Source organism: Sceloporus occidentalis, unplaced genomic scaffold, assembly GCF_023333645.1.
Source record: "Sceloporus occidentalis isolate IW3139 unplaced genomic scaffold, rSceOcc1.0.p SCAF_43, whole genome shotgun sequence".
Classification (NCBI taxonomy): domain Eukaryota; kingdom Metazoa; phylum Chordata; class Lepidosauria; order Squamata; family Phrynosomatidae; genus Sceloporus; species Sceloporus occidentalis.
In genome coordinates, this window is record NW_028317023.1 from 4,123,393 (window position 1) to 4,149,919 (window position 26,527).

The 26,527-nt window shown below is 42.3% G+C and overlaps 1 protein-coding gene across 1 annotated transcript; it reads left to right on the forward strand.

Moving 5' to 3' along the window:
• Positions 1-1,896: 1,896 nt before the first annotated feature.
• On the forward strand, positions 1,897-26,046 carry LOC149289727 (E3 ubiquitin-protein ligase RNF43-like). Its single transcript, XM_089490247.1, has 9 exons — positions 1,897-2,127; positions 19,909-20,031; positions 21,128-21,202; positions 21,745-21,876; positions 22,046-22,150; positions 22,925-23,104; positions 23,342-23,444; positions 24,097-25,167; positions 26,003-26,046. The coding sequence occupies exons 1-9, from the start codon at positions 1,897-1,899 to the stop codon at positions 26,044-26,046; spliced, it is 2,064 nt and encodes a 687-aa protein (XP_089346373.1).
• Positions 26,047-26,527: the final 481 nt, after the last annotated feature.

The following is a 26,527-nucleotide window of genomic DNA, read 5'->3' on the forward strand; positions in this document are numbered from 1 at the left end:
AGAAAAATATAAGCGCCAAGTAAATCTGTTGGTGCTCGGTAAAGAAAAATATACATGCATAGATATTCTATAGGCATTTGAAGTTGAAAGGAGAGATCTGGTCACCCTGTTGCATGTGGAAAACATATCTTTATTTTTTTTAACTTGCTCTAACAGCATTTTTGGGTCTTGTAAATAACTAGCGCAATTGTATGTCTATTCAGCCTTCAAGGGAGGGAGGGTGCCGAGCCTTTGGTGTTGTCTAATGAAAGTGCATAAACATCCACGCATTTGCATTTTAATAGGTCCTCGTTCTTTCAACACTAAACCCAGATGAAAGAGTTAATGATATTATCTGTCACCTTAGAAACCCTTTACAATTGGTAGCCCTAGTGCCCTATGGCTATAATGGTAACCTCTGTGACTGCCAGATGGGCTTGCAGTGCATTTGCACAGGAAATAATAGTAGTCCCCTCTGGCAACAAAGGTGTTAAACCTTTGAAGTAAAAGCGACGGACTGACCTCAGGTGACACCAAGAAAAGAAAACTACATGGGGAGGGGTGGGAGTTCTCATACCCAGCAATTGTACAGCGGGATCTAGTATACACAGACACGGCGGGACGTACAAAGAAATAATAAATACATGTACCGGGGTCTACTCCCTAAAGCGACAGCTGTGTTTTGCTCCTTCGGCTCTATTCACTAAAAGGGAGAGCTGACAGGACAGCCGAGTTTTAGCCAATTGGGTTCAGAACTCTAGTCAGCTTGTGCTGCAGGAAGCACTTGGCTGGCCCCGTATAGTGTATAGTTAAATCGCTGAGCTTTCTATCTCCTCCCCATTAAGTAATACATTATACAGGGCCAGCTCAGCCCTTCAAGCTGGAGAAACCTGCCAGCGTTGGCCCTTCAAACTGTATAGTGAAGTTCGTGAGCTGGGACCAACAGCTCTCCCTTTAGTGAATAAGCCCCAGTGTCTGCTGCTGCTGGCTGTGTGAAAGCCACATGCAGAGATCAAACAGGGGCAGCGGGCAGGGGTAGCTGCCATCTGTCGGCCAGGCTGCAGAGGGAGTCTGGGAGCCAGCAGGGCCGCATTCTCCGATGTGAGAGGAGGGGGGAGGGGATTTGCCTGCAGCTGCTCCACCCTCACTTTGTGTCAGCAGGTAGAGGCGCAGCAAGTCCCAGGGGAAGGAGGGCTCAGTGTCCGGGGAACAGTCAGTACCGACACTACGGCTAATCCCGCAGGAACTTTCACAAAGACTTCCGACGCGCTCGGGCTGCGGGGGGATCCTGTCCTGCGTTCCCACGGCAGCTGGCGGAGGAGGAGGGCAGCCCGCACCCGGGTATCCCACTTGTGTTTGCCGTGTGCTGGATGGGAGAGAAGCCACAAGGGCCTGCGGTGTGGATCACGGGGAGGGATTGGCTGAGCAGCCTGGCTACACCCGGCCTCATGTACCTGTGCATGTTCAGCAGCACCCATACGAGCCCCGCCGCCTCGCATTAACCTCCCTGCGTGGGAGAGTGCCATCCACGCGAGGCGTGCCTTCCTTACACCCGGCTGCCGTCTGGGGCACTTGGCTGAGAGGGCAGGGAGCGCAGCGAGGCTCCGAACCCAGCCGCGAGTGCGGGGCTTCCGCTGGTCCACCTTAGGATGGAGGGCTGCGAGGCTTTCCCCGAGCCGCCCTGGCACTAGGAGGGCACCTGATGAATGGGAAGGGGCGCTGAGTGAATTGTGACTCCCCAGCGGCAGCATCTACACAGTGCAGAGGAGTCAGGGGACAATCCCGAGAGATCAGAGGCCCTGCTGTCATGGGAGGGGGTGCCTGCGGTCCCCTGCCCTGGGGGTAGGGCAGTGCTGGCACGCAGGGGCTTTCAGGGACTAGCAGGCTGCGCTATGGGTGCCTGCTGCTGGCTGCAGTATGAGTAGAGCCCGGCTGCAGCTGGTATCCCTCTGGCTGCTGCTCATGGTGACTCTGCGGGCGAGGCTGGCCCACTCAGCTATGGACGACTCGGAGCGAGAAGGGAACCCGAAGGCGCTCATCAGGGTGATTCCTCTAAAGATGGACAATGGAGGCCACGGAAACCTCACCCTGGAGGGGGTATTCGCCAGGGTGGCTGACGTTAACCCTGCCGAGGGCAGACTGCTCCAGGTGAGTGCGTGCACCTGCATGGGACCTGTGCCACCCGTGCCTCACCTGTGGGGGGCGGGCACCAGCTGGCACGGGGGGGGGGGCTCTGGGTGGTCTGTCCTGCTGCCAGATATTATGGGTCAGAAGAATGTGAATTTTGGTTAATATTTTAACACCAAAGACATTTTAATCCACCTTTCAATTATTTTAAATTAATTTTAATAATTTTAACCGGGGTTTGGCAGCCGTGCCCAGGACGGGACTGTTTGTGAGGGGCTAGTTAAGGTGAAATCGCAGGTGTTATCAGTCGCAAGGCACAAGTGGCCTAAGTGCTTCTCATTCGGGTTCCCCGTCTTTTAACCCTTTATGTGCCCGAGGAATGCGCCGTCAACTTTCGCTTAACCCTTTCTGACCTCCTAGTGGCTTAGGTGAAGGTAAATTACCCAAAGCGAGGCATATTTTAAATTTTTACTCCTTTGTTTTGGAGTCGAAACAATCATTAACGGCGTTGGTCGAGTAATGTCCTGTGTGAAACTGTTGGGCTGCGTGTAGAGTTATAGCCAGCGATCGTTTCCCGCAGCGCTTTTTTCCCAAAGATAATCAAATACACTGGATTCTGTCGACCGGATCTTTTGAATCTTGCAGGAATTTCTACCTTAAGCCCAAAACACGTTTGAAAAAACACATTACATGGCCTGTTACGTGTTGTAATTATTGATACTTGATGTGCGAATTATTACATTCTTGCCATTGCTTAAATACTACATATATATTAGTATACATTGTGTCTATACATTATATACGTCACTATAGGATTTAAGGATATCTCTAATGCTTTAAGTGAAGCTACATTCCCGTAGACTATTAAGAAATAACGAGGCTTTTAGGCTGTGGTATGATAAATAATGCTGTTTTTTGGTAACTTCATACAAGATGTGTACTCTATATGGGGGGAGGGGGGATAATCTCTCTCGCTACAGGTGCGGACAGTATACTTGTGTAAAATTTAGTTTTGGGCCCCTTATCCGATTGCCCATTGCAAACTCCCAAACCTCTATAGGGGGCATACGTATATAAACTGCTGCTGCCGCCATTCATTCTGCACCATAATCACCGTTTTATACTTAACCCCTCTGGGTTCTCTGCTGACATCAAAGCCCATAATGCTCAGCCAACCGTCTGCACACCTATACCTTATACTGTAAGGCTGGCGGGACGTTTGATGATTTAAGTCCGGGCGCTAGATTTTTATGCCGGAGTGGCTGAATGATTGAGTGAGCGTGTGGTGCTTTTGGCCAGTGGTCCACCGGGCATTTTTCCAAGCGAGCCAGATGGCCAGTCCTTTAATCTTACTGAGCAGCACGTGGATCGTGGTGCCACAACACGCCGGAAACCCCACTAACGGGACATTATAACGGGTTAAATCCAGCATTGGGGGCAGCCTCATGGACTAGGATATAATGTAATCCCATTGATGCTACGATGGTGATTGCGGGACATTGCTGCGATGTCAGTCACGCTTTGGTAGATGGGTTGACGCTAACATCAGGTCTGAAGAATTCTGTTTGCTTCATGAAGTATGACGCGCGTGGTTGGCGTATCAGCCGCAGGAGAGCGTTTATGAAATGTCTGCCGCTAATCACTTGTGAATTAAGGGCTCTTTAAACTAAGAATCTTTCTAAGAAGTTTCTAAGAATTTCCAAAGAGGTGTGAAGCACCTGGCGCCTGCTTAATGCATTTTTTTTTCTCCAAAAAAAAAAGAAAAAAAAATCCTGTAATATTTTGCACACGTTGTGAGGGGTTTGCAGGAGCCCTCGCTAGGCTTCTGTAACGTGGCTGAAACGTTGACGTTCGTTAAAGATAGTGCAGGAGAGTTCTCGCTCTCATAAAATGTGTTAAGGAGGGCCATTTCTGGTAAATTTTTTGAGCAAGAAGGGCTAAGATGGCCCAGCGGGTAAGGAGACTTTCAATAAATTGCGCTTATTTAACTATACATAATGCAGGGCCAACCATAGGTTTCCTTACAGAATGAGATGGACCACATCTAGAGCGTTGAACTGGTTTTTGGTTTTCTTCTGTAAGAGCCCTACGGAACCTATAATATATATATTATATATATTTCACTTTTTTAAATGCAATATATAGCTTTGTCATTTTATTTTTTGTGTAGCCCAGGTGCCTATAGTTCCTGTCATAAGGCTCATAGCCCAGCTTTTTTTTTTTTTTTGACTTTGCCACACGCGTAGTGTAACAATATGGCCTATTTTTGGGGCAAACCTTATTGCTGAGAAGTTTGTGCTGTTGTTTGACTTTCTATTCCATGTGTGTTCAGGAAAGCAGATGTGGGGGATGACTCTGGAAGCGGGTGTCCATGGGACTCTTACGGCTCTAGGCCCTCTTTTGAGGTCTGTTCTCACATCAGTATGTTAAGCCGTCGTGAACCTAAAATCCATTCAAAGCTTTAGCGCTTAAGAAGGGACTAAAGCTGGATTTTAAAGTACAATGGCTATTTTTCTTATTTATTTGAAAGAAGAAAAAAATCATTTATTGGGGAAAACCTAATTCGTGACTGGGAATTTTTCCATTATTTTTTTTTTTATCATATTTTGTATAATGTTCCTAAACCATCTTGAGAAACAACCCAACATCAACGTGATGCATCCTCTCCGCCGCCGGTTATTTTTTTTCTTTTGTTGTCTCCGTGCTGGTAAATGGGTTTTAACATTCTTCAAACCACAGCTCAGACGTTATGACATCAACTGAGATTAGAATCTAAAAGAAAACCCCCCCAAACATACGCTGTAATGGCAGTTGCGGTTGAGTTGCGTTGAGATAAACATTCTGACCTCGCCATACTAGCAGTGCTTTATGTATGGCTGGCCATGTTGAGGAGGGTTCTATCACCATAGCAATCAATAAAATACTTTAACAGATTGGTCCATTCAATAGCCAATTACAGTCGATCCATGCTCCAGAATGGCTTTTTATACGTAACCTCCATTGTTGCTCCGACCAGAAGGGGATAGTTGGCCGTATGGATGTCTTAACTGATTTGATGACCTTTTTGTCTTGCTATGGGAACTTTGGCTTATTTTTTTTTTATAAATGGTATATTTGCCAGAGCTGATAAGAAGAAACAGCACTCTGCAGACCCAGAGCAAAGCTTCCTTAGGGGACCTTGGTAACGGGAAATAAAATTAGCGTCAGAGCGCTATATAAAGTGATGGCGCCGGAAAATACTCGGTGTCCAACCACAGTTGGCAGATCTTAGGAAAATAAAGTTATGTTCCCTTTTTGAGTCTGTGTTACCGATACTAACTATATTTTTAAGATTAAGATCAGATAGGCAACAAGTCCCTTCTGCATGCATGCTTGGAGGAAGTAGTCAGTGTTTCCTTGGGCCATTTGGGATATCATTGTAGGGAGGTATAAGATAGGGTCTGTCCGTGTAAACCCAAGGGCTAAGGTGCAGACTTCGAGGCACTGGACTCTTATAAACCACTAGCCATCCTACAATATACCCTATGAAAATTCTAGGTATCCTGATGTGTGTGACTCCATGTCCTTGGACGGGTGGGAGAGGACGGTAATATGGTGTCCTGTCAGCGGCCCAGTTAAGTCTCTAATATTTAAGGTTCCCTGAAGAAGGCATTCTTGGCATGGCCTTCACGTGACACACGTTAAGAAAAAAATTCTGAGATTTTTCCCTTTTGTTGAACATGACATGGCTTGGGGAATGTGCTATAGATCACCCTGCAAACAGATTTTCTAACCAACCATTCCCTCTGTTCTCAGTCATTATCTCCTGGGTAGAATATTGAATCCACACCACTTTTAATCAAATTCTTGGACAAAACCACTGAAAATTATTGTGGTATAACCCTTCCAGTGACAGAATCTTACTGAAAGCCTAGCTGAGCAATATGATGCTTGGCTCTGTTTAGTCGTCTTGCGGTACATCGTCTGTGAGTCCACGTAGTTAAATGTCCTGTAGCGAGAGGCATAGTGCATACTGGTTAATCTATACAGCGGTTCATACAGTTTTACAACCAATAATAGTAATTACCAAGGTTGTGATAGTATTTTTTTTCCCCTCAAGGATTTGAAAGTGCGTAAGCAGCTGGCACCCTTCTTTAAAGGAACAGCATTATTACATCTGTTAGAATTACTGCGCTAGCTTGTTTTTGTTTAAAGGGATGTGATAGAGAAGCATCAGATTAAGCTCCCTAAAATAAATGTTTTTTATTCTGTTATAGTTAGGATTGTATAATGTTAAATCCAAATAATTCTAAACATTCTTATATATTAGAACTATATATTTTTTTCATTATTGGAACAATATCTTGTTTAAATATTGCTACAGAATATTATGTTAACATAATGTTTACGGTAAAACAGTGTTTACAAGAAATGAGATCATGCTTTGTTTTGATTAGGTATGATGAAGCAAGAATTACCTTGGGGGGGGGCTAAATACAATTTTCCCTGTTTAATAAATACTATTTATACAAGAGAACAGTGGGGCAATTGTTAGATTACAATTTATTGAAGGAATGATAGATTGTAGTGTACTAAAGTGATCTAATAATGGCCCAGTTTGATTTTTATACATAGTCTACAACAGGATCAAGTTTGTGGCCGTTTGATACGTGCATTTGGAACCACTTCTCGCCAAAATGAGACGCAAATAAATAAAGAAAAAGAACATAAGAAAACATACAGTGTAATATGGTTAGGGCACGGATCAATATATGACAATATGCAGATGGGCTCACAAAAATATTTAATTCAGATAAAACATCCAGCCAAACGATTCTAGAAGATAAATAAAACCAATGGTGCAGTATTCTCATTCATAGATACTGGCACAGTATATACATGTGTATAATCACACAAAGGTCAGCAAGAGCCCAGCAACCAGATCAAAGAAATTCCGAAACATTGACAATAACAGATTATTATATCGGAGACGCGGCCCTGCTCTTCCAAGTGTCGAAGAACCACTTGTTTTTCTCCCTAGCTTAGCTTCTGAAAAGTCAGTGGGGGCTCAACTGACAGGTGGTGTGAATGCCGGAAGCTGGAAATACCATTTAAAGGAAACTGACTTAGATCTGTAGCATACAGGCTTTTACTGGATGTAACAGTTTACATGCCCTTTGGTTTGTGTTTTGAAATGGTATCCTTCTGAGCCAAGACAAGCTACTGCCTTGACTTTCATGGGGTCTAATTAACGGTACGATGCTGTGTAAACATCGCTACATCTAGCAAACGTATAGAGATTTTACAGGGAGGTCTCTCTGCCGTGGACTCCTTGGTATGTATTGTTTTTGGCCCAATGCATCAACGTATGTTGGCGTATTTTTGGATGTAGAGACACGGCCCTGCTGGACCTTTACTAGATGCTCATTTTAAATGAAAGTGTTCCATTAATGGAAATCTACCTAGATTATCTAACATTGTGGTCCACCGGAAAACTATTCACAGTTTTTGTATTTAAATCCCAGTATGACGGAGAAGACTTAGGTTCCAATGGATTACAGTATTTGCTCGATTATAAGACGACCCTGATTATAAGACGACCCCCCAAAATCTGAATATTAACTTAGGAAAAAAAGAAAAAGCCTGAATATAAGACGACCCTAAAGGAAAAAAGTTTTACCAGTAAATGTTAATTCATGTAAACTATTTTTTTAAATAAAAGCTATGATTGAGAAAAATATTTTTTTTGTTTTTATTTCCTTGTATTTTCCAACCTGTCCCCCAGTTACGCACATCTGCCCCCAGGCTTGCCACACCAATATGGCACTGTGGCCCATGATATGCCTTTTAACCCTCTATATGCCACTGTGCCCCATGGTATGCCTTTTGACCCCCTATGTGCCACTCTGCCTCCAGAAATGCCTTATACCCCTATATCCCATTCTGGCATTTAGGGGGTTAAAATGCATATTATGGGGCAGAGTGGCATATAGGGAGGTATAAGGCATTCCAGGAGGCAGAGTGGCATTAAGGGAGTTAAAAGGCATTGTATAGAGCACTCTGCCTCCAGAAATGCCTTATACCCCTATATGCCACTCTGGCATTTAGGGGGTTAAAAGGCATATTATGGGGCAGAGTGGCATATAGGGAGGTATAAGGCATTTCAGGAGGCAGAGTGCTCTATTAAATGCCCCCTTAACGCCACTCCAGAAATGCCCTATGCCCCCATTTAACACACACACACACACACCCTATACCCCCATTTAACTAACACACACACACACACACACTCTCTCCCCCCCCTCTCACCCCTCTCTCCCCTCTCAGCCCTCTCTTACCGGTGCTTCCAGCCGGGGCAGCATGTTGACGTCGCCTTCCGCTGCAGCCGGAAGGAGGTGGAGTTGGCAGGGGGGGTTTGTATGCGTCCGTCGCGTATACTTTCCCCGGCTGTCAGAGATCAGAGTTCCCCGCACCGGTGCGGTTCCGGTGCGGGGAACTCTGATCTCTGACAGTCGGGGAAGGTCTACGCGACGGACGCAGACAACCCCCGCTGCTAGCCACACCTCCTTCCGGCTGCAGCGGACGTTGTCTACGCGAATCGCGTAGACGTCAACCCGCTGCCCCGGCAGTACAGCAGGAAGCACCGGTAAGTGTGTGTATGATGGGGGGGGGGGGGTGAGACAGGAGGATCCAGGTCCCCTGCAGCGGTGGGGGGATCTGGATCTTAGTCTCCTAATCAGACCTCTATTTGAGGTCTGATTAGAAGACGACCCCGATTAGAAGACGAGGGGTATTTTTCAGAGCATTTGCTCTGAAAAAAACCTCGTCTTATAATCGAGCAAATACGGTATATCATCAATGTATCCAGCATTCTACATTATAAAACATGGGCATGGCTGATACACAAGATACTCCGCCTACTCTCACCAACTACACAGCATGCAATGGTGCCTAAATGTAAATATGTTGGCTATTGTAAAGCTTCTCCTAACTTTATACTTTACTACAGAGCTATTATTACATGTGGTTGAGGGTATGGTGTAGTATAATTGTTTTTTTATATCACTCCATTAGAAACAGCGGAAATGTAACCGTGCAGGTACAGAAGGGGGTTGGGGCCATGCTCGCTAGAGCATACAGTCTAGAACATGTATGCACATGCATGCAGATTAACTGGGGCACTGGTACACATGATTCTTCCTAGCCCAGCAGTGCTGTGCTTCCAAATTTCCATTTCTAGGATTGTTATTCTAACCTAAGTACGGTAAAAGCGTTTACTTGCTTTGGCATAAAAGAGTACAACACTTTGTGGAGTGTGTGTGTGTATGAATGAAGAAGGCTATTTATGCGGACCCTAGCCATACGCAATGCTCACATTTTCATTCTGGTTCTAAAAATTATCTTATGACACTTCTATGTAGTAATGGTTCTAATTGAAGGTAGCAAACCCATCTAATACGCTAATTCCATCTTTCTTTGAACGTTTGCTCTCGATGTTGGGGGACAAAGAACCGTACATGAGTTCAATTTGTAGTCTTTAGGGCTTGCAAAATAATGGGAGCTCGTTAGATGTAAAAACCATGCCGCTTTAATGGTTTGCTGTGATTTAATGTACCAATTAGCACCGTCTTATTAGAGGGCAATAAATGAGCACTCTCGCTGTGTTCTATGCACACAAGTGTTGATGTTCCTTTTTCATCTGGTTCGTCGGTAGTAAATGCCAGCGACTGGAAGAGATTGCTGTAGCCTGTAGTGTGTTTGGGTAGAGCCACAAGCCATGCCGTTTCCATCTAACGTTTCTATTTACTTCTGCTGATTGGGATTTAACGATTCTCCCCGGCATACAGCTAAAACGCACAACTATACCGCTAAATCACTCGTCACCGCAAAATGCCCCGGAGGAGCAGCCCAAACAACTTAATATCGTTCTTCCTATAGCTTTTTCTAACAATTTTCCTAAAGCTAAAATCTCATCACACCCGCAATGCCAAACTTCATAAAATATTTTAATTATTGTTCTAATACAAAGTCTAATTAAATATACCGTATTCATAGCATCGTCTGACATAATTCTCAGAAACAACTTGCCCAGCGTGATTACTAACTTGCCTATTTGTTATACATGGAAGAGCACTGCCTGTATTGTGCTAATGCCTTCTCCTCTACATACGTTACACGTACCGCTTATTAACAATCATTTCAAGCCTGTACATGTAAAGTGTGTGACCCAGACGTTCAGGACAATCTCGTTACGTGTTCATGAAAAGACTTTACATTCAACCTTTGCTTCTGCAATAAAGAACGTCGTTTTGCAGATGTCTGGGACAGCATTGTTTGCGTGCTTGTCTTGGTAATAACCATAAACGCCGTGCCATGGATCTGTATAGGAGCAGTGCCTGAATATTGATTCCAACAGTTTGGATTTCGACTGAGACCTCCCCTTTAAAGGTGTTGGCCTGCTGGAACTAAACATTCATTTCATTACATTTAACCCTTAAAATTATCAACATGCAAACTGATGAAATACAATTCGACAGCAATAAGACTTTACAGAGACGATGGTAGATAACTGGATCAGCCTCCCTGCAGTAGTGCTAGCGGTTAACATAATCTGGGAATTTAAACTTTAATGGGGTAGGCATGTGGCTAAGACATAAGGAGAAGAGGGTCCTGTTCTTGAGAGCTTACAATCTATTGGCTCTTTAGTGTGTTAAGCAAGTAAAACAAAACCAATGTATTATTTTAGTTGGAAAACACATAAACCTTTAGAATGCAACAACATATCAGTCGTCTTCTGTTTCACACGGCAAAAATTATAAGTGGGGCAAATTACAAGAGTTCTTTCGGGGAAGATTTGGGCATTACCAACAATAATCTTTTAAATGCTGCATTTAGTTACAAAAGTGTTTAAATTAAGCAGAATAGGTGGAACAGCACCTTTAATTTTTAAAGGGCTGAGAATGTGTGATCAGAAAGGAAAAATAGCAGTTTTGTTGTGTTCCTATCAGGCACCTTAATGTAATGTGCACGATAAAACATTTGAGTGGCGGGGTGTTGCTGTAGTACTTCGTGTTAATCAGAAGCCCTGCGGTGGTATCCGTCTGAGAAGACGACACGACAGGCCCGTACCAGCACTGTGTCTCTCACCGAAGGCCACAAAGGCTCTATTTAATCCACAAAGTACTTGCGGAGCGAGAAACACACTGCTGCTTTTTTATCCACGTCTTTTGTAAAGGATTTCAGATATCACTGCAATATTTACGACAATGGCCAAAAAATGACGTGTTGATATTCCACCATCGCCAAGCCTACAGTCTGGCATGAAGGGGGTGCTGGTGGCGGCAAGCGGAATACATGGGATATAGATGGCTGCTGTACAGTCCAGTTTTGTAGAAGATATTGTTGGGTACAGAACTAGGATTAAAGGCGTTGGGTTGGGTGCTACTTTGGGAAAAGGCTTGTAAGTTTATTAATATAAATCTGTAAACATTGTAAGCTTGCGATCCAGGCTCTCTCCACCTAATGTATCAGTTTGTCTTAGTCTGTCAATTCTCGCCTTAAATATATGTATTGTAAGAAGCGTTGAGTAAATTGTTGGCGCTATATAAATAAAAGATAATATAATCTTTACAGCACCCAAGGGAGGCTAGTTATACAGTTGTTTTGGTTATTATAACCTTGAAGGATATTAACTTAAGTGCAGTGATATCTTTAGAAGAGGAGTATTCCATTCATCTCTTCCAAAGAGATTTCTTCTCGACGCTTTTTTCCTTTTTTTTTTTTTTTTTTTTCTCTCCCCTGTGCATTTTTGGCAAAACCCTAGTAATTGAGATACAGCAAGAAGCTGCAAGGCAGTACATGACCTTTCTGTGCTTTATCGCCCTCCTGGTATAAAGAAGGGAAGGATAATATACTTCACAGGCACCGCTCAATTTGCCTTCAAAACACACCCTGGGAAGAACTTTTTTTTATTTTTTTTTATTACTAGTGGAACAAAAGAAATGGTTTTATAACCGTGCTACGTGCAGCTGCTGGCAGGAGTGATAAAAGGGAGTTTGTGGAATGGGGGGGGGGAGTAAAGGAGACTTCAGATAAATCTCAATCCACAGCAGGAACCTGCAGAGCTTTATCCAATGAACTGTGTTCCAAGGTGAAGAAATACTGATCTGTGTTAGAGAGCTCGGTGCTGGGCCATGGGAAGGCAAGTTAGGATATGCAAGCTGCATGGAATTTTCTGTGGATAGATATATCATATAGACAGCCTCCATTAGTCTGTGTTGGGGCGCTGGAAGCATTGAAAGAATTTGACTCTGCTTTGAAGACTCGGTCCTTGGTCTTGTCTTAGACTCATGATGGCCATATGCCTATATCGTGTATGTTTAAATTCCATTACTCTGTTAACTACTTCTGATGAGCGGCTGAGTAAAGTAAAACTTTCTTACATTATATCAAAGGCGTAACTAGAAACCACAGAGCCCCAGTGAGACAATTGCCCCTGGCCTCTCAACTTCACCAAGCAGCATGTCCCACAGTGGCACCTTTGCCTCCAAAGAGCTTGTGAGTGCCGTCCTAACCCCCAAAGAGCCTTCCTGTGGCATCTTTGCCTCATGCTTGTCTGTACCCCCAAACAGCTTATCTTGCCTCTGCCATCATTGCCCCAAAAAACTGCTTGTCTGTGGCTTCTTTGCCTCTTCTCCCCCCCCCCCCCCACCCTCTCCAACATACGCTCTGGCACACACATGTAAACACAAATTTACACATGCTTGCACATACTTATTCATAACACACATACGTACTCATTCTAACACACATACTCTCTCACATATATATAATAGGTTGCAGGGGTCGACCTGGGTCCCCTAGAGGTGATAGGCCCGTCAGTTGCGACCCCTGTAGTTGCACCACTGCATTACATCTAATCCTCTGACCCTCTTTTATTACCTTGGATATTTTTCTAGCCTTGTATATGTAATAGATGTAATCTGTCTATATAAACATGGCTGGAAATTTCCACTGACCGGGTATTCTTAAAGGGGAGCTGTCGCGGCTTTTATACAGCTACATTTTCAGTTAAAACTACCCATAATGTTTGCTTTTCCTGTCATGAAGTTATTACCCTTCTAATCACCCACTTTCAAAAGGCTTCTTGAACCACTCAGCAATTTAACAATAGTGGAGGGGGTAATCATGCAGCTCTTGAGAACTGCAAGTTAAGATACTTTTCCGTGATATACAAAAAAGGTGGGCATTTAGCAATATACGAAAAGAAAACAATGAGAATGATACCCTTTTTCACCACTGGTGTACCTGCCTTATCAGCCTAGCTGAAGGTGTTAGATGTTGTAAAGTGTTAGATGTAGTCCACTAAAGCTTTTATAATTGCTTATCTGTTTGTGGGTTTTTTTATTACTATTATAATTATTATTTATATGGCGGAGGGAATTCGATGGGGGACAGGTCTTTGGCATGTCACAATCTCTGATCCCTGCATTCTAAGCCAACTAACAATAGATCTAATGAGATGGTAGCAAGCAACCAACCATATTAGACTGTCTTCTCCATGCAACAAACCCTGATATTCGATATTCAGAGCAAATTTTGTTTTCAGTGTTTGCGGATAGTTTGAGAAGCTGCTGATCAGTCGCTGACCTAAACATAACGGCTTTACATCTTGTGATACTAGTACACAAGCTCTTTTCAGTGTCTCTCTAACATAAGGGATAAGCTGTCCCCGAATAATCCATAGTCGGTGATGTTCCTGTCCAAAAGTCTCGCTTATTTAAATGTTAATTGAAGTCATTACCATATTACAAGCATGAAAATGCTTTGGATTGTTGCTTTCTGCAGTTGAAATTCGTGATCTTATAGGCAGGATTTACTCCACTTACATTACATACTATATACTAATACCTGGGAACTCTCTGGGACTGACCCAGAGCCCTGAGTTTTTCTACTTCCTAATGGAAGTTGTGCTTGACTACTGCCCATTTTCCTCCGAGCCACTAAAGATTGTTTAGGGCAATCTCATCACAGGGCACCTCAGCCCGAAGAAGTAGTGCTCTGGGTAGCAACAAGGGTATGACCATTAAGGCTCCAGAAAAGGCTAAGCCAACCGGTAGCTAGCCATCAGTTGTAGAACCACTACTTCTGTGGAATTGTTGATGTTTCTTAGTGATGCATTTTAAGGGGCAAAATGACGGCGCTATTTGGTTTAAGATTTATAAGAGCCTTTTGTCTAGAAAATGGCTGTGTGAATTGCTGCAGTTATCTCGAAAGACTCAATGACAAAGATGGTACCATTCTTTTTATGACAGTTTCTTGGTTCTTGTCATATTTTAATGGATGCAAGATATATTAATCATGCTTTGGTTTTCCCAGTTAAAGATCCTAACTTTATTAGTTTTTACTGGGGTTGTTACAGAAGCCCTGCCGTGAGCCACTTCTACATCAGTGGTCTATTCAAGCAGCTGTCACGCATGCTCATACCTTGCATGTACCACAATGCCAGCTATGCTAATGACTAAAGTACGTCTAAAGGTTCTGCGAAGAATGAAATTGTCCTTGAAATGTCAATAATAAATAGCTTTGTGAAAAGTCAAACTTCAAAGCCGCATTTTGGATGTATTCCATATATTTGGTAATGTGAGATGCACCTGTTTAGAAGATGCTAAAAGCAGTTAGTAAAAATGTAGCGAAGAAAATTCAGCATTTATATTGTAAGAAAAGCAGCAATACCTGAAAAAAGTAAACTCGTATCAGATACGCTCAGCTTTGACAAGTTAATATCTTTATGCTAGGTCAAGACAATGGTTATTATGATGCAACATCTCATGAACATTAAGCCATGTCCCAACGGAAGAGTTTGATGTGTTCCGTCTTATAGGACCTAACCTTAAGCCCAGAAACTTGGCCTGTTTAACCAAGTGGAAGGAATAATTTATTAGTGTAAAATAAGGAAATCTCGAATATGCCAGGTGAGGAAAAGGTTCAAACATCCTGAGTGTTTTTTTCCCCGCGCCATTCCATATTAGTGCCAATGTCAACACAATGTAGCTGTGTTTTGTTACGTTTAAGGCAGCTTATTGGGTGTTATACAAATTTACTGTACCTTTTATGGAAATTTTTTTTAGAATCGCTGCAACATTTAGTTAAGATGACAATTATGATAGGTCTTTGCAAAGCGTAGCTACTTAGATTATTATTTTTTTTTGTCTCTGTGTTCAGTTGACGTTTGTCATGAAGGGAATAAACTTGGGAACATGGCTTAGGGAAAGGGCTGACTTTGCCCATCAAACATTATAGTGAACAGCACAAGATGACGAGTTTTCATTGCTTACCCACAGTTACTAGAACCCATGGTGTCTGAATTATTAGAAATAGAAATTTCTACACTACGTTCTGCCTACGCTTTGTAATCTGAGTAAGGATTTAGGCTTCTCTGGATCTGATATCTTCAAATCTGGGCCTCCAACTCCAATTATTATTATTTTGTGTCACTAGACAGACTCTAGCTTCGCACTTTCAAGCAGTTACTCACGTCAAATGGAAATGATGCAAGATGCCTTATTACTTTTATCAGCAGACGGGACTCTATGAGGTTATGGCTGTATTACTGTGACATGGCTCTTTAAAACATATCTATTTGTGGTTATCTTAATAAAACAAGTGGTTTGCAGAGAACCAGTCTAGTGATCTTTGTGTGTTTGGAATTTGTTGTAGCATGTAAGGTTTTTTAAGGTCTTGCTCATATTTTAGACCTAATCTTCTCTCCATTTGGAAAGCCACAATGTGGCCGGCTGTTCCCTTTACAGCAAGCCCTTGGCTGCTGATTCACTTGCAATAAGTTTAACTCATTGAGTGCTTTAAGCACAATATATATATATATATATATGTGCCGCGCTCTCTGCACTTGGTTTCCAGTGGGCTAATTTACAAAAGAAACATTGGTTATCTATGACTTTTTACAATGTGGAAAATTACATTTTGCCGTAAAAATAAATAAATAAATAAATAAAAATATAAGAAATGTCAATCTTTATACCTCTATTGCTATTCTGCAGCCAACATATCCTTGAAATAAGTAATGTTTCTAACCCCCATTTAGTCCTTCTATGGCGGGGGTTAGTGGGTGAAAGTCCTCGGCATAAAACTAAATGTGATCGGAATCCCCCACCCCTCCAGTTAACAGGATTAGTTGAAGCTAAGACAGCACAGCTTTCTTTCCTTTATTTTCCGCCTTTGCCCACCATGCCTAGCGTGGCAATACATTTTTTTTTTTTAAAGGTCCTCATAAAAGAGTTAAACGCAGGTTTTGGAAGAGCTGACATGGCGAGGATCCTGCCTGTGCTTTCGATCTGCGGCTGCCCATGATCCTCCTTTTATCAGTATGTTGGCTTCTGTGAGAATGTGCCACGGGTGTGTAAGAATTTGGGCTTCTGGCCAAGACACACAGTGCCTGTAATCGTTAACTCTGCTCTGCGTGGAGTTCAAACAGCACTAAAGGGGCCGACAGTTAGTACAAGATGGAAAAGTAGAGGAGGTCGGTCAATGAGAGAGAGAAGGGCAGCTAAAATCTCAGCACTGTTTATTGCTTCTCTATATCACAGAGTCCCAGTTCCTCTGTGTTTTTTTTGTTGTTTTTTACTTGGTTTGATTATTCTTTGTTTTGTTGGCGATTGTTTATCGTCTTTAATATGTTGCATTGCCTCGAGCGTCCTGGACATTCAGCGTTTGTTTTATGTTCTTGTAGTTTATGTGAAGTGGCCTAGTTTTGTTTTGTGAGCTAGGAGTCAGCCCGGGGCTCTGAAATCGGTGATTTGCATCTCTGACCCTTGCTTCTTCCAGAGGAAAACAAAGACAGCGTATGGATCAACAACAAAAATGAATGAGGTTGTAGCCTTCGCTCCAATCTCTAAGCGATATCAAAGTAGCGAGAAACCTCTAGCAATCTGGGTATTTTTAATGCAAACTCTCTTTAATAATATCTCTCGTCACTTATCACGGGAAGAGATTGGCTCCGCTGCATGTGGGTTAAAGTGAAGGTGGCGTTTAATTAAAATTACTACCTGCCCCGCAGGATTTCAGTGTGCGGCTCAGAGGTAACTTGAGGAGTGGGGTTAACTTTCTATAGCCAGACATTCTGATGTCTCCAAATAATTAACATTCCGCATATTAACCCATGCTAAGTGAATATGCACCTTTTAACCCAACTGAATTCAATTTATTACAAAGCACAAGCCTTGGCAATTGATTTGGAGATATTTAGCAACTTAATGGAGAAGAACAATACAGACCTTAAACACAAAGTTAAGACATCTGTCATATTATACACACAAAATAAAGTTTCAATGCATTGATGTTGTGTAATTCTTTAAACACCATTACATAGGTTTATTTAGCTTCTTGGGCTGTAAAATGTAAGATTTGGGAAAAGACAATGTTGCTTTAATCCATTAAGAAGTATCCTCACGGTTAATGGAATAGGAAAAACATAGGTGGCCCATTTTATATTTGTGTCTAAATACATGCTCAGATGTCCCAAATAGGCATCAGAACAAACCTCCATTGCCTTTTATTCCATCCGGGGCCGGTCAGAGAAGATCAGAGGATCTTGCCCATGTTCCCCACTGCCGCTGGACAGCAGGACAATGCCCAAAAATCAGGGCTGCCCACAAAAAAACGGGACTGTAGGGAAGCATATAAATGCATGATGGATGTTAAGTGAAATGCACTAAAGCACAGGTTTTATATTGCTGGGTGGGTTTGATGTTGGTTTTTGGCACAGCAGTATATTAGCCTAAAGGAAATGCATTATCTAGATTTCATTCACTCGCGTTTACTTTAAAGTTTGCATGAAACAGAACAAAATTGGCATCTACATTAAACAGAATTACATCACACTGCGTTTTAATAAACTGGCTTGATTACGGCTTATTAAAATAATGACCCTGCGCGCCGTTGGCTGCACATAATCTCCCCGAGCACTTCTCGGGTAATCTTAATTAGGTAGCTGCCATTCTTTAATATAACCTTTCATGTCCACCTAGCATTTAGTGCTTCCTGAACCTCAGATAGACCTGCAGCTGGATGTATCCCGTCGGCGTAAAAGCCTTTTCTGCTGGCATCTCCGGTTTTGTTTCTGGGTTAATTCTGCATTGAATGGTTCAGGACTGCCTTTATACCTAGAGTTCCTCCTGCCCCCCTTGGCATTCCAATGGGCAAACAGGGACTTTTACTTTGGGGTTATGGGACTTTATAAAAAGCTGAAAAGGATACCTCCATTCTCAGTACCCATCTTTACAGCCCCTCCAGCATCTGCATCCTACTGGTTATGGGGGCACGTTTCTAATAGGTTGCAAGTTGGCCTGGTAAGAGATCTGATTGAGGTCTTCGCTGCAAACCTGCAAATCTCACCTGTTGGGATTTTCTCCGGCACAGCGAGTCCACCATCTTTACACTACAAAGTGAGGCAACCGAGACGCTCAGCAGGACAGTGCCACAAAATTTGGACTGCCTGTCTTAAAATGGGATTGTTGGAAGGTATTGGTTTAGCACATACTCTGTGGTGCCTCGTCCAACGTGATGAGATGTCACTGGTGTTAGAACAAGTACCTGACAAAAAAAAATATTCTGCTATTGCATTTTTATTTGAAAAGTTTTAGCGCTTCATTTTCTTTCACTCCAGCAGCTCTGCAGTTCATGGTTGGTTGCTGTTCTGTCTTAATTCAAAGGTTACATTAAGCAATGTTAAACTAACCTTTCGGAGACCTCTGCACATGCCCGTTAGGTTACTGAGACTTTACATTTTAAACTGCAACATTATTTTCCTTCATTTCTATGCGAATATTTGACGCGTGCAGAAACATAATTTAGCAAACATGTTACACAAAAATATCTAAATTTGTTGCAATGACATACTCAAATAAAAACTTTAAAAAATAAGTAATTTAGAGAACGGCAGAGGGTGTGGGCAAACCTAGTCGTATCAGTTTAGTTGATCGAACAATCCATGTTAGCAGATGGTAAAGTTAACAAACATCTTAAGATGGTGTGTGTGTGATATGTTTGTTTTTCTCATTGACTGCTAGTTTATATATAATATATATAATATATAGTACTGTGCAGGTGTGGAAAAAATGCTTTCAAAAATACATGTTAATAGTTCATTTTTATCATTTTACAAAAGTGTGTGAACAGAAGGAAAATATAAATTAACTCCTATTTGTTGTGACCACCCATTGCCTTCAAAACCGCATCGATTCATCTAGGCACAGCTGCACACCATGTTTTAAGGAACTCTGAATGGAGCTTGTTCCAAACATCTTGAAGAACTATCGCCAGTTCTGTGGATTAGGCAGCCTCCGTTTCTTTGGCTGTATGTTTTGGGATCGTTATCATGCTGCGGAATAAATTTGGGGCCAATCAGATGCCTCCCTGATACTATTCCATGGTGGATAAGTTTCTGCATGTACTTCTCAGCATTTCAGAGACCTTTTTGGGTTTCAACCTACATAGTACATTGATTATTAGCACCTGTTTAATCATACACCTTTTTTTTTTTTTTTTTTTTTTTTTTTTTTACAACTGCCTAAAACTTTTGCACTTTTTGCATTACTGTGTATGTATATGGGTGTACAGTTGGGGATTTGGTAGATTTAGTAAATTCAGTGCATTGACGTGTGAACTCGTGTGGCTAGCAAGGCCTGCCATGCATTTTTATGCAAATGTATATAGTAAACCTTGTTGGTAAACAGCATTGCTAAACCACTGAATAGACATTTCTCTAAAACGGCAAATTAATATTTTTTCCCCTTCACCTTGCAGTTTCACCCGTTGTCTTTATGTAACACCAGCGAGGATGATCAAGCAAAACCTGGTTTCATCTCAATTGTCAAACTGGAAGCACCGGAACGTGACCCCCAACCATGCTTATCCCTGGCCAATAAGGTAAAATCAGGCCCAGCAGTGCTGCTAATTACCTAATGGAATTATTATAAACAAACCAGTGGCTTTAATTAGATTTGCCTTTTTTCCCACTCTATGTTGTGTCTGAGCATGTGCCAAAACCTACAAAAAAAGAAAAACACACGGATCTGTGTCTGGATGAGACAGCCGTGCAAGAGAAACACAAATTGGCTTGTTTCTTTCAGCTTGTAAAATATACCCAACCATTATATGCTAATTATCTGCTCTGCGATATTATTGTCTTTGTTCTTGGCTCTCTGTGACTTTAGTGGATGCTCTCCATGTTGCTTTAATCTCGCAGCTGGCAGCTGACCTCTGACCTTGCACCTGAAGCATTGGAATGTGATTGAGGGGTGGCAGTGGAAGCCATCTGTTTCCCCTTCTGTCAGCTGTGCGTCTGTCGCCTATAAATATTAATATATGTAAAGTGAAAACCATGTATAGTGTAACATGTAAATATTACAGTGGGAGATTCTCAGCCTTACCTCCCACGTTACCTTTCATCTTATCCAGTGAATGTATTGAGTGCGTATTTGATAACATGATCGACTTCATAGAAGGCGTTTAAAAACTCTTCTGTATTACTTATGCCGTTGCCTTGTACGGTTTAATAACCTTCTTTGTCTTCTCTGAAAGCCTCTTTGGCGTCTTCCCTTTTACCAAAGCTCATGTAGTCCAACTGTCCAACCAGGCTTCCTCTAAGAGGACACGGCATTTTATCTTGTATATAGACAATGATTATGAAAACAAAGATAACAGAACTCCTGTATTTAATACATTTTATGTGGAACATTGTTGATTGAGCTGAAGATTCTCTGAAGATTCTGTTCCTCTATTGAGGAGTAGCCGTGCCAATTGAAATGACCTTTTTGATCCAGAAAAATGAATACTTGGGTGAAATAGGTGACTTGGTTGCTGCCAAAGAAATGCAAAAACATTTTTTATAATAAGTTATAGACAAAAGTCTAAAATGTAAGCAATTGCCGTTTGGGATTTCCATATAAAATGTTGTGATGTTTGTACCCTCATAGTGTTGATTGTTGCTTTAATGTGTTGTTTTTTTTTGTTTTGTTTTTAGGCTCGATTGGCAGGGGAGAGAGGTGCTCGTGCGATACTGTTTGATATTAGTAATGATCAGGAAGCAGCGAATCGGGTATTAATATCCAGAAGTCTTCTAACCAAATAATACACAGTTCTAGAACGTTTCCAGATAAAGGAATTTAGTTTCCGAATAGTATTGTCCATTGAGACCCCAAGCTGTTCAATATACTTCCTGAAAACTTACTTGCGCAAGCATTATTGCTTGACTGCAATACAATTATTCTTTTTTCTGCCCTTTGGTAATGTATAAATAAATTTAGAAGCTTTATTTTTTTTCTATGTTTTGCCCTTTCCCCACTAAATGTACCCATCTGGGTTTCTTTAGCGCCAAGGTCACCAAAGTGAGGACTGCATGGATTTTCAAGTGTTTGAAAGCCGTATAAATTGTCCCCTTGTTGTCTTGTGTGACTTTTGTCAAAATGAATCCTTAACCTAGCTTAATGTATTTGTGTTCTTAGATTTTACGTGAGATTATTACTGGTATCACTACAAGCTTTCCCTCTTTAATCGATAGATTGCTCTGACCTTATTGGTATTGTTCACTGCTCATGGTAGGCAGACATATTAAATCAGATGTCCTTCTCTCTATTCCAGTTAAAGCAGCCAGCTGGCTTGAATCAACCTGTTGTACTGATCTGGGGACCAGACGCAGAGAGGCTGATGGATGTTGTGAACAAAAACAGGGAGGCACTTGTGAAGATTGAGGTGCAGGAGCAGCCCAAGTGGGTGAGGCAGGGTTTGCATCTTGTACATCTGCTGGAGGGAGCGGGGAGCTGTGGGTTAAGCGTGTAAATGCAATGTCTGCCACCGGGCAGTGATTGTGCTAGACATTTCTGTTTAGCTTCCATCATTTGAGACCGAAAACTGATGCCCTTCTTTCCTTTCTCCTATACAGCCAGATCAAGACATCTGGATTCTGCTGACCATGGTGGGCACTGTGTCGATCATCGTCTTGTGTTCAGTGATACGACTGCGCTGCAAACCGAGCCCCCCACAGGTAGCTGTCACCTGTTGAAAATTTATTTGTCACAGTGTCAACCTTTTATGGAAAATATTACATTCCAACCAAGAAAAAAAAGCTAAAAAGTACCAGTATCATAAACTATATAATACTACAGTATTATAAACTAGGATATTTTAATGTTTTATTACAAAACCCTTGTTTTGTGCCGTTATCTGCCAGTTTTGCCAAATTACTGGAAAAAAATGTAGTGGAAATCCTTCAAGGATTAAGGGATGTCTCATACTGTGTGTGTTCTCCACAGTAGACCTTCTTTGTGTTCTCCACAGTAGACCTTCTTTGTGTTCTCCACAGTAGACCTTCTATTAATGCCAGCTAAGCAAAGGAAGAGTCAACAGGCTAATGCATTGAATCAAAATTATTGGAGGCTATTCCCTAAAGTTGGAGTGTACACTTGTAGTCTCAACTGTTACTTCAATGTAACAAGTCTTTGCAAGAGGACAATCCTAGTGAGCTTCTTAGCTTGGTTACCCCAGTATAATGCATAATTAGGAGCGCAAAGTCACCGATCAGACTGAGCTACATAAAGCTCACTGGGGTTTTGACTTGCAGAATGCAAAGTGAACTCAAGATGTTAAACCTGTACCTCACATGCAAACTCCTGTTGTAGTGAGCAAACTTTACTTAAGTATGGTAGTGTCCACCTGTTCAATCAAGCTTAGAGTGGTTTACCCCGACAATCGCTATAAATCGTATTGCAACAGACGGACAGACATTTACTTTATTACTCACCTCTTATCTATCTCTGTACAGGACTCCGTGCAGCAACAGACTCTATTGGCCATTAGCCGTTTAGGTACTAGAAAGTACCAGTCACGGGTATCAAGGGAACGTCGAGTGAAGACTGCAAGAGGTGGCAAACTGGAAACGGCCAGCACCAGTAGTTCAGTGCCTGTGTGTGCTGTGTGTCTGGAAGAATTTTCCGAGGGCCAGGTAAACACCAAATTAGTATGGAGCTCTTGTACAGTGTCTCCGCTGAAATGAGACCCCAAAGTTGGTTGCTAGCAAGTAATGAGTAGCAGTATCCTTGTGCATGAGCTGTGAATACCCAGTATTCTTCTGATGGGTAGTCCAGGTTTCTACAGTCAGCATTCACACATGGCTTGTTATGCAATCTGTATGCTACTTTATACTGATATTTCTTTGGCGTTCGCTCTTTGCTGTGTTTAGGACTTGCGGATTTTGCCTTGCTGCCACGAGTATCATCTGGCTTGTGTAGATCCTTGGCTGAGGCAGAATCGCACCTGCCCACTCTGCATGTACGATATCCTAGGTAAGTGAGCTAATGTTTTGTTCAGGGTTAGGCAGTGAAAGTTTTGAAAATGTATGATATGTCCTAAAGTAAGATGTCAAGAGAGCAACTTACACATGAAGGACATTGTTCAGGATGTTCTACATATAAATCGGCTGTCAATGATGATTTCGGTTTGTATGTGCATCAGAGTATGACTTTCACTCACATGTTCATATATGCTTAAAGACTAAAACTGGATTTACAGTAGTGTGAGGACAGATTTTTTTTTTGGGGGGGACACTTTTGGTGAACAAACCTCAATTAATAGAAGAGATGGAAGAGTAATGGGAATAATACTAAGTGAAAGTGCTTAGCTTAGGCATATGATGCATTTTTGGACCTTAACCTGATGCAGGGTGTTATATCTTAGGCTAAAACATTGGCGGTATGACGTACCTTGTGGGCAGTTCTGCAGCCATGTATGTTATTTCTCTCCTTAAGTAGCCAGATGGTGTTTGAGTTAAGCAGGATTCACATAGCTCACCCATACATCATTGTGGAGAGGCCCGTATACTTGGAGGGTAATAATACCCACCTATAGAATCCTAAAGACCTTTTCGAAATAATAGTTCGAAAAGATTGAAAGAGACATGGATCTATCTTTCTGACCTTTTCTTTTTATTTATTGTAGAGAATGACACCCAATCTCGTCCCTCAGCCATCACACCCAGTACACAGCCACATTTGTGGGGCCGTTACCCAGGCAGAGCACACTTCCAGCATCCTCCTCCTCCTCTTGGAACGCCACTCATATACCCTCACCAGAACAATGGTATATTCTTCTCTCGATCTCCTTATTATTTGGGCCCAGGAAATCCATGGGAATTGCCAATACCTCGCTCTAACCGGCGTGCCCCTGAAGCAGTGAGAGATGTGGGCATTACTCCACAGTGCCAGATATCCAGCGGGTACTTGCCAGATGACACTGGCAGTGACAGTAGCTCAGGACAATGCTCCTCCAGTGAGAACTGTACAGACATTAGTCTGCGCTGTTTGCAGGGTTCTTCCTCGTCTTCTTGCCACAGCTCCCAGAGCAACCAGGGGGAGTCATCCTCGCCAGCACTTCCCTCACTTTTTCTACCTCAGACAGATCTGCCAGGTTTTAACCCTGCCCTGTCCCAAAGTTCTTATGCCAGCCATATTCACTTTCACCAACACCGTCATCATTACTACAAACGGCCTCATCCCAATGTTTCCCGCAGTAACCCTCACCGAGCCAAGCAGAGGCCAAGGCCTCCTAGGGGGGAGTCTAGGCCTGATCCAGGATATAACAGGGAGCACCGAGTTATGTTAAGAAATGCTGGAGAATCAAGGGCACTTCTGACTCACAGAGATCCCAGGACTCCATATTCAAGAACATCTCTTGATCACCGGACAAATAGAGAGGAAGTAAGGCACAGCCAGCCCACACCATTATCTCCATCAGTACAGGATCCAAATGAGCCTGAAGGATCCTGTCCATTAAGGGGACCTAGGACTGAACCTCCAATCAGGAGTCATCGAAAGAAAAGGTCTGCTGCACCTGGGCAGCTTCCTCCATTATATCATCCACGCCAGTGTTGCCCAACCCCTGGTGTCCAGTTGTGTGAAAGATCGCAGCCAGGTTTGGCAGATGAGGTCAGACTTGTACATCCAAGGGTCAACACTCATCGTGAAAACACAGCAATGATACACCTATATCACCCACCACATCACAACCAGGGTATGTAATAACTCATTCTTAAAGAAACCAGATAAGTCTCACAGACTGTTCAATTAAGCTTTTGAATACAGTTTGACAGTACAACGGTCAAAATAAGGTGGCTGTTACAATAGTTTTCATTAGTTTTCCATTGCTGGTATAAAATATTCTTCTGTTCACCCAACTACATTATGCTAGAGCCTTCCAATTCTGTAATATTATTGTGAGGACATGGTAGTGATGACGACAACGACTCGGTTAAGGTCATGTTTCTGTGAGAACTGCTAGAAGTTCAGATCTACAGCCTTCAGCTTCACATAACATTGTAGTTGATGGCAAATGATTTCTGAGTGTGAAACAGCAACTTAACACCAGTTCTTTAAAGCACTTTAGTGTCCCATTTAACCTCACTGACAAAGAATGTTTATCAAAGTAAGCTTGCAAGCTCCTTACTTCATATATCAGTTTGTCAGTCTGGCAAATCTAGTGTTCATGCTATTTGATAATAAAGTAATATGTGAGTACTTTCCTATGCATTCTTCATAATGCAGCCAATCACTGGCAGGAAATGCTCATATTGAAATTAATTGGATCTTTCTGGTGAGTATGCTATGTGGGCACATTGTTAGCAGCTGAATACCTGGCCTCCTAGCAGAGATGACCAAGAAGTCCCTGGTACTCGGGCTACCAGCTGAACATCATTGTTTTGTACAATGTGGTTTTAAGATGTACTGCTTATAAGATTGTCATTAATTTCTGTGAAAGGTCAATGTTGTTGCTTTTAAATGTCTTTTTGTTCTTGATATTGTCTAAAATCGTTTTGCGGTTTAACACCCTGTCCTGTGTCATGTTGCAGGTAATGCTGATGAGATTGAAGCCGTGTGTGAGCATGCCGTGTAACTGCAGGAAATGTGAACGCATTTGGCATCACCGAACAGTTACAGGCTGTAGTAACCGGGGCTTTGAATCCCGCCTGCATATTTCGCCTTTTTCCCAAACTTTCAGCTCCTTCTTTAGCCCCTGAGGTCATGTTACACCCAGTCCATTCCCAGGCAGAGACTGTGCAGCTGCTAAAAGGCCCAGAACATCTGTGCAAAGCTCTGGCATGTAAGTCTGGCGTTAGAACATAGTTGTTAGATAAAGTCAGAGACGCTTAGAAATATGTATCATCAGAGACCTATTAATATGAATATATTGGTTTGCCTAATAGCAGAATTCAATTTCAAATCCTTGTACTGACATATAAGGCCCTCCATAACGCTGCTCCTACATACATTTCTGCCTTTATAAAAAAAAAAAAAATTCTCTCCTGCTCGGTCTTTACCTTCTTGGGCTAAGGCTCTCCTCCACACTTATCACCTCTTCTTTTTCCCCATCTACC

Excerpts from the sequence above, each read along its gene's own strand:
- LOC149289727 (XM_089490247.1), top strand. The coding sequence starts at position 1,897 with ATGAGTAGAGCCCGGCTGCAGCTGGTATCCCTCTGGCTGCTGCTCATG. Across the intron at positions 21,203-21,744 it reads ATCAGGAAGCAGCGAATCGG|TTAAAGCAGCCAGCTGGCTT; the intron begins GTATTAATATCC and ends TCTCTATTCCAG. Across the intron at positions 21,877-22,045 it reads TGCAGGAGCAGCCCAAGTGG|CCAGATCAAGACATCTGGAT; the intron begins GTGAGGCAGGGT and ends TCTCCTATACAG.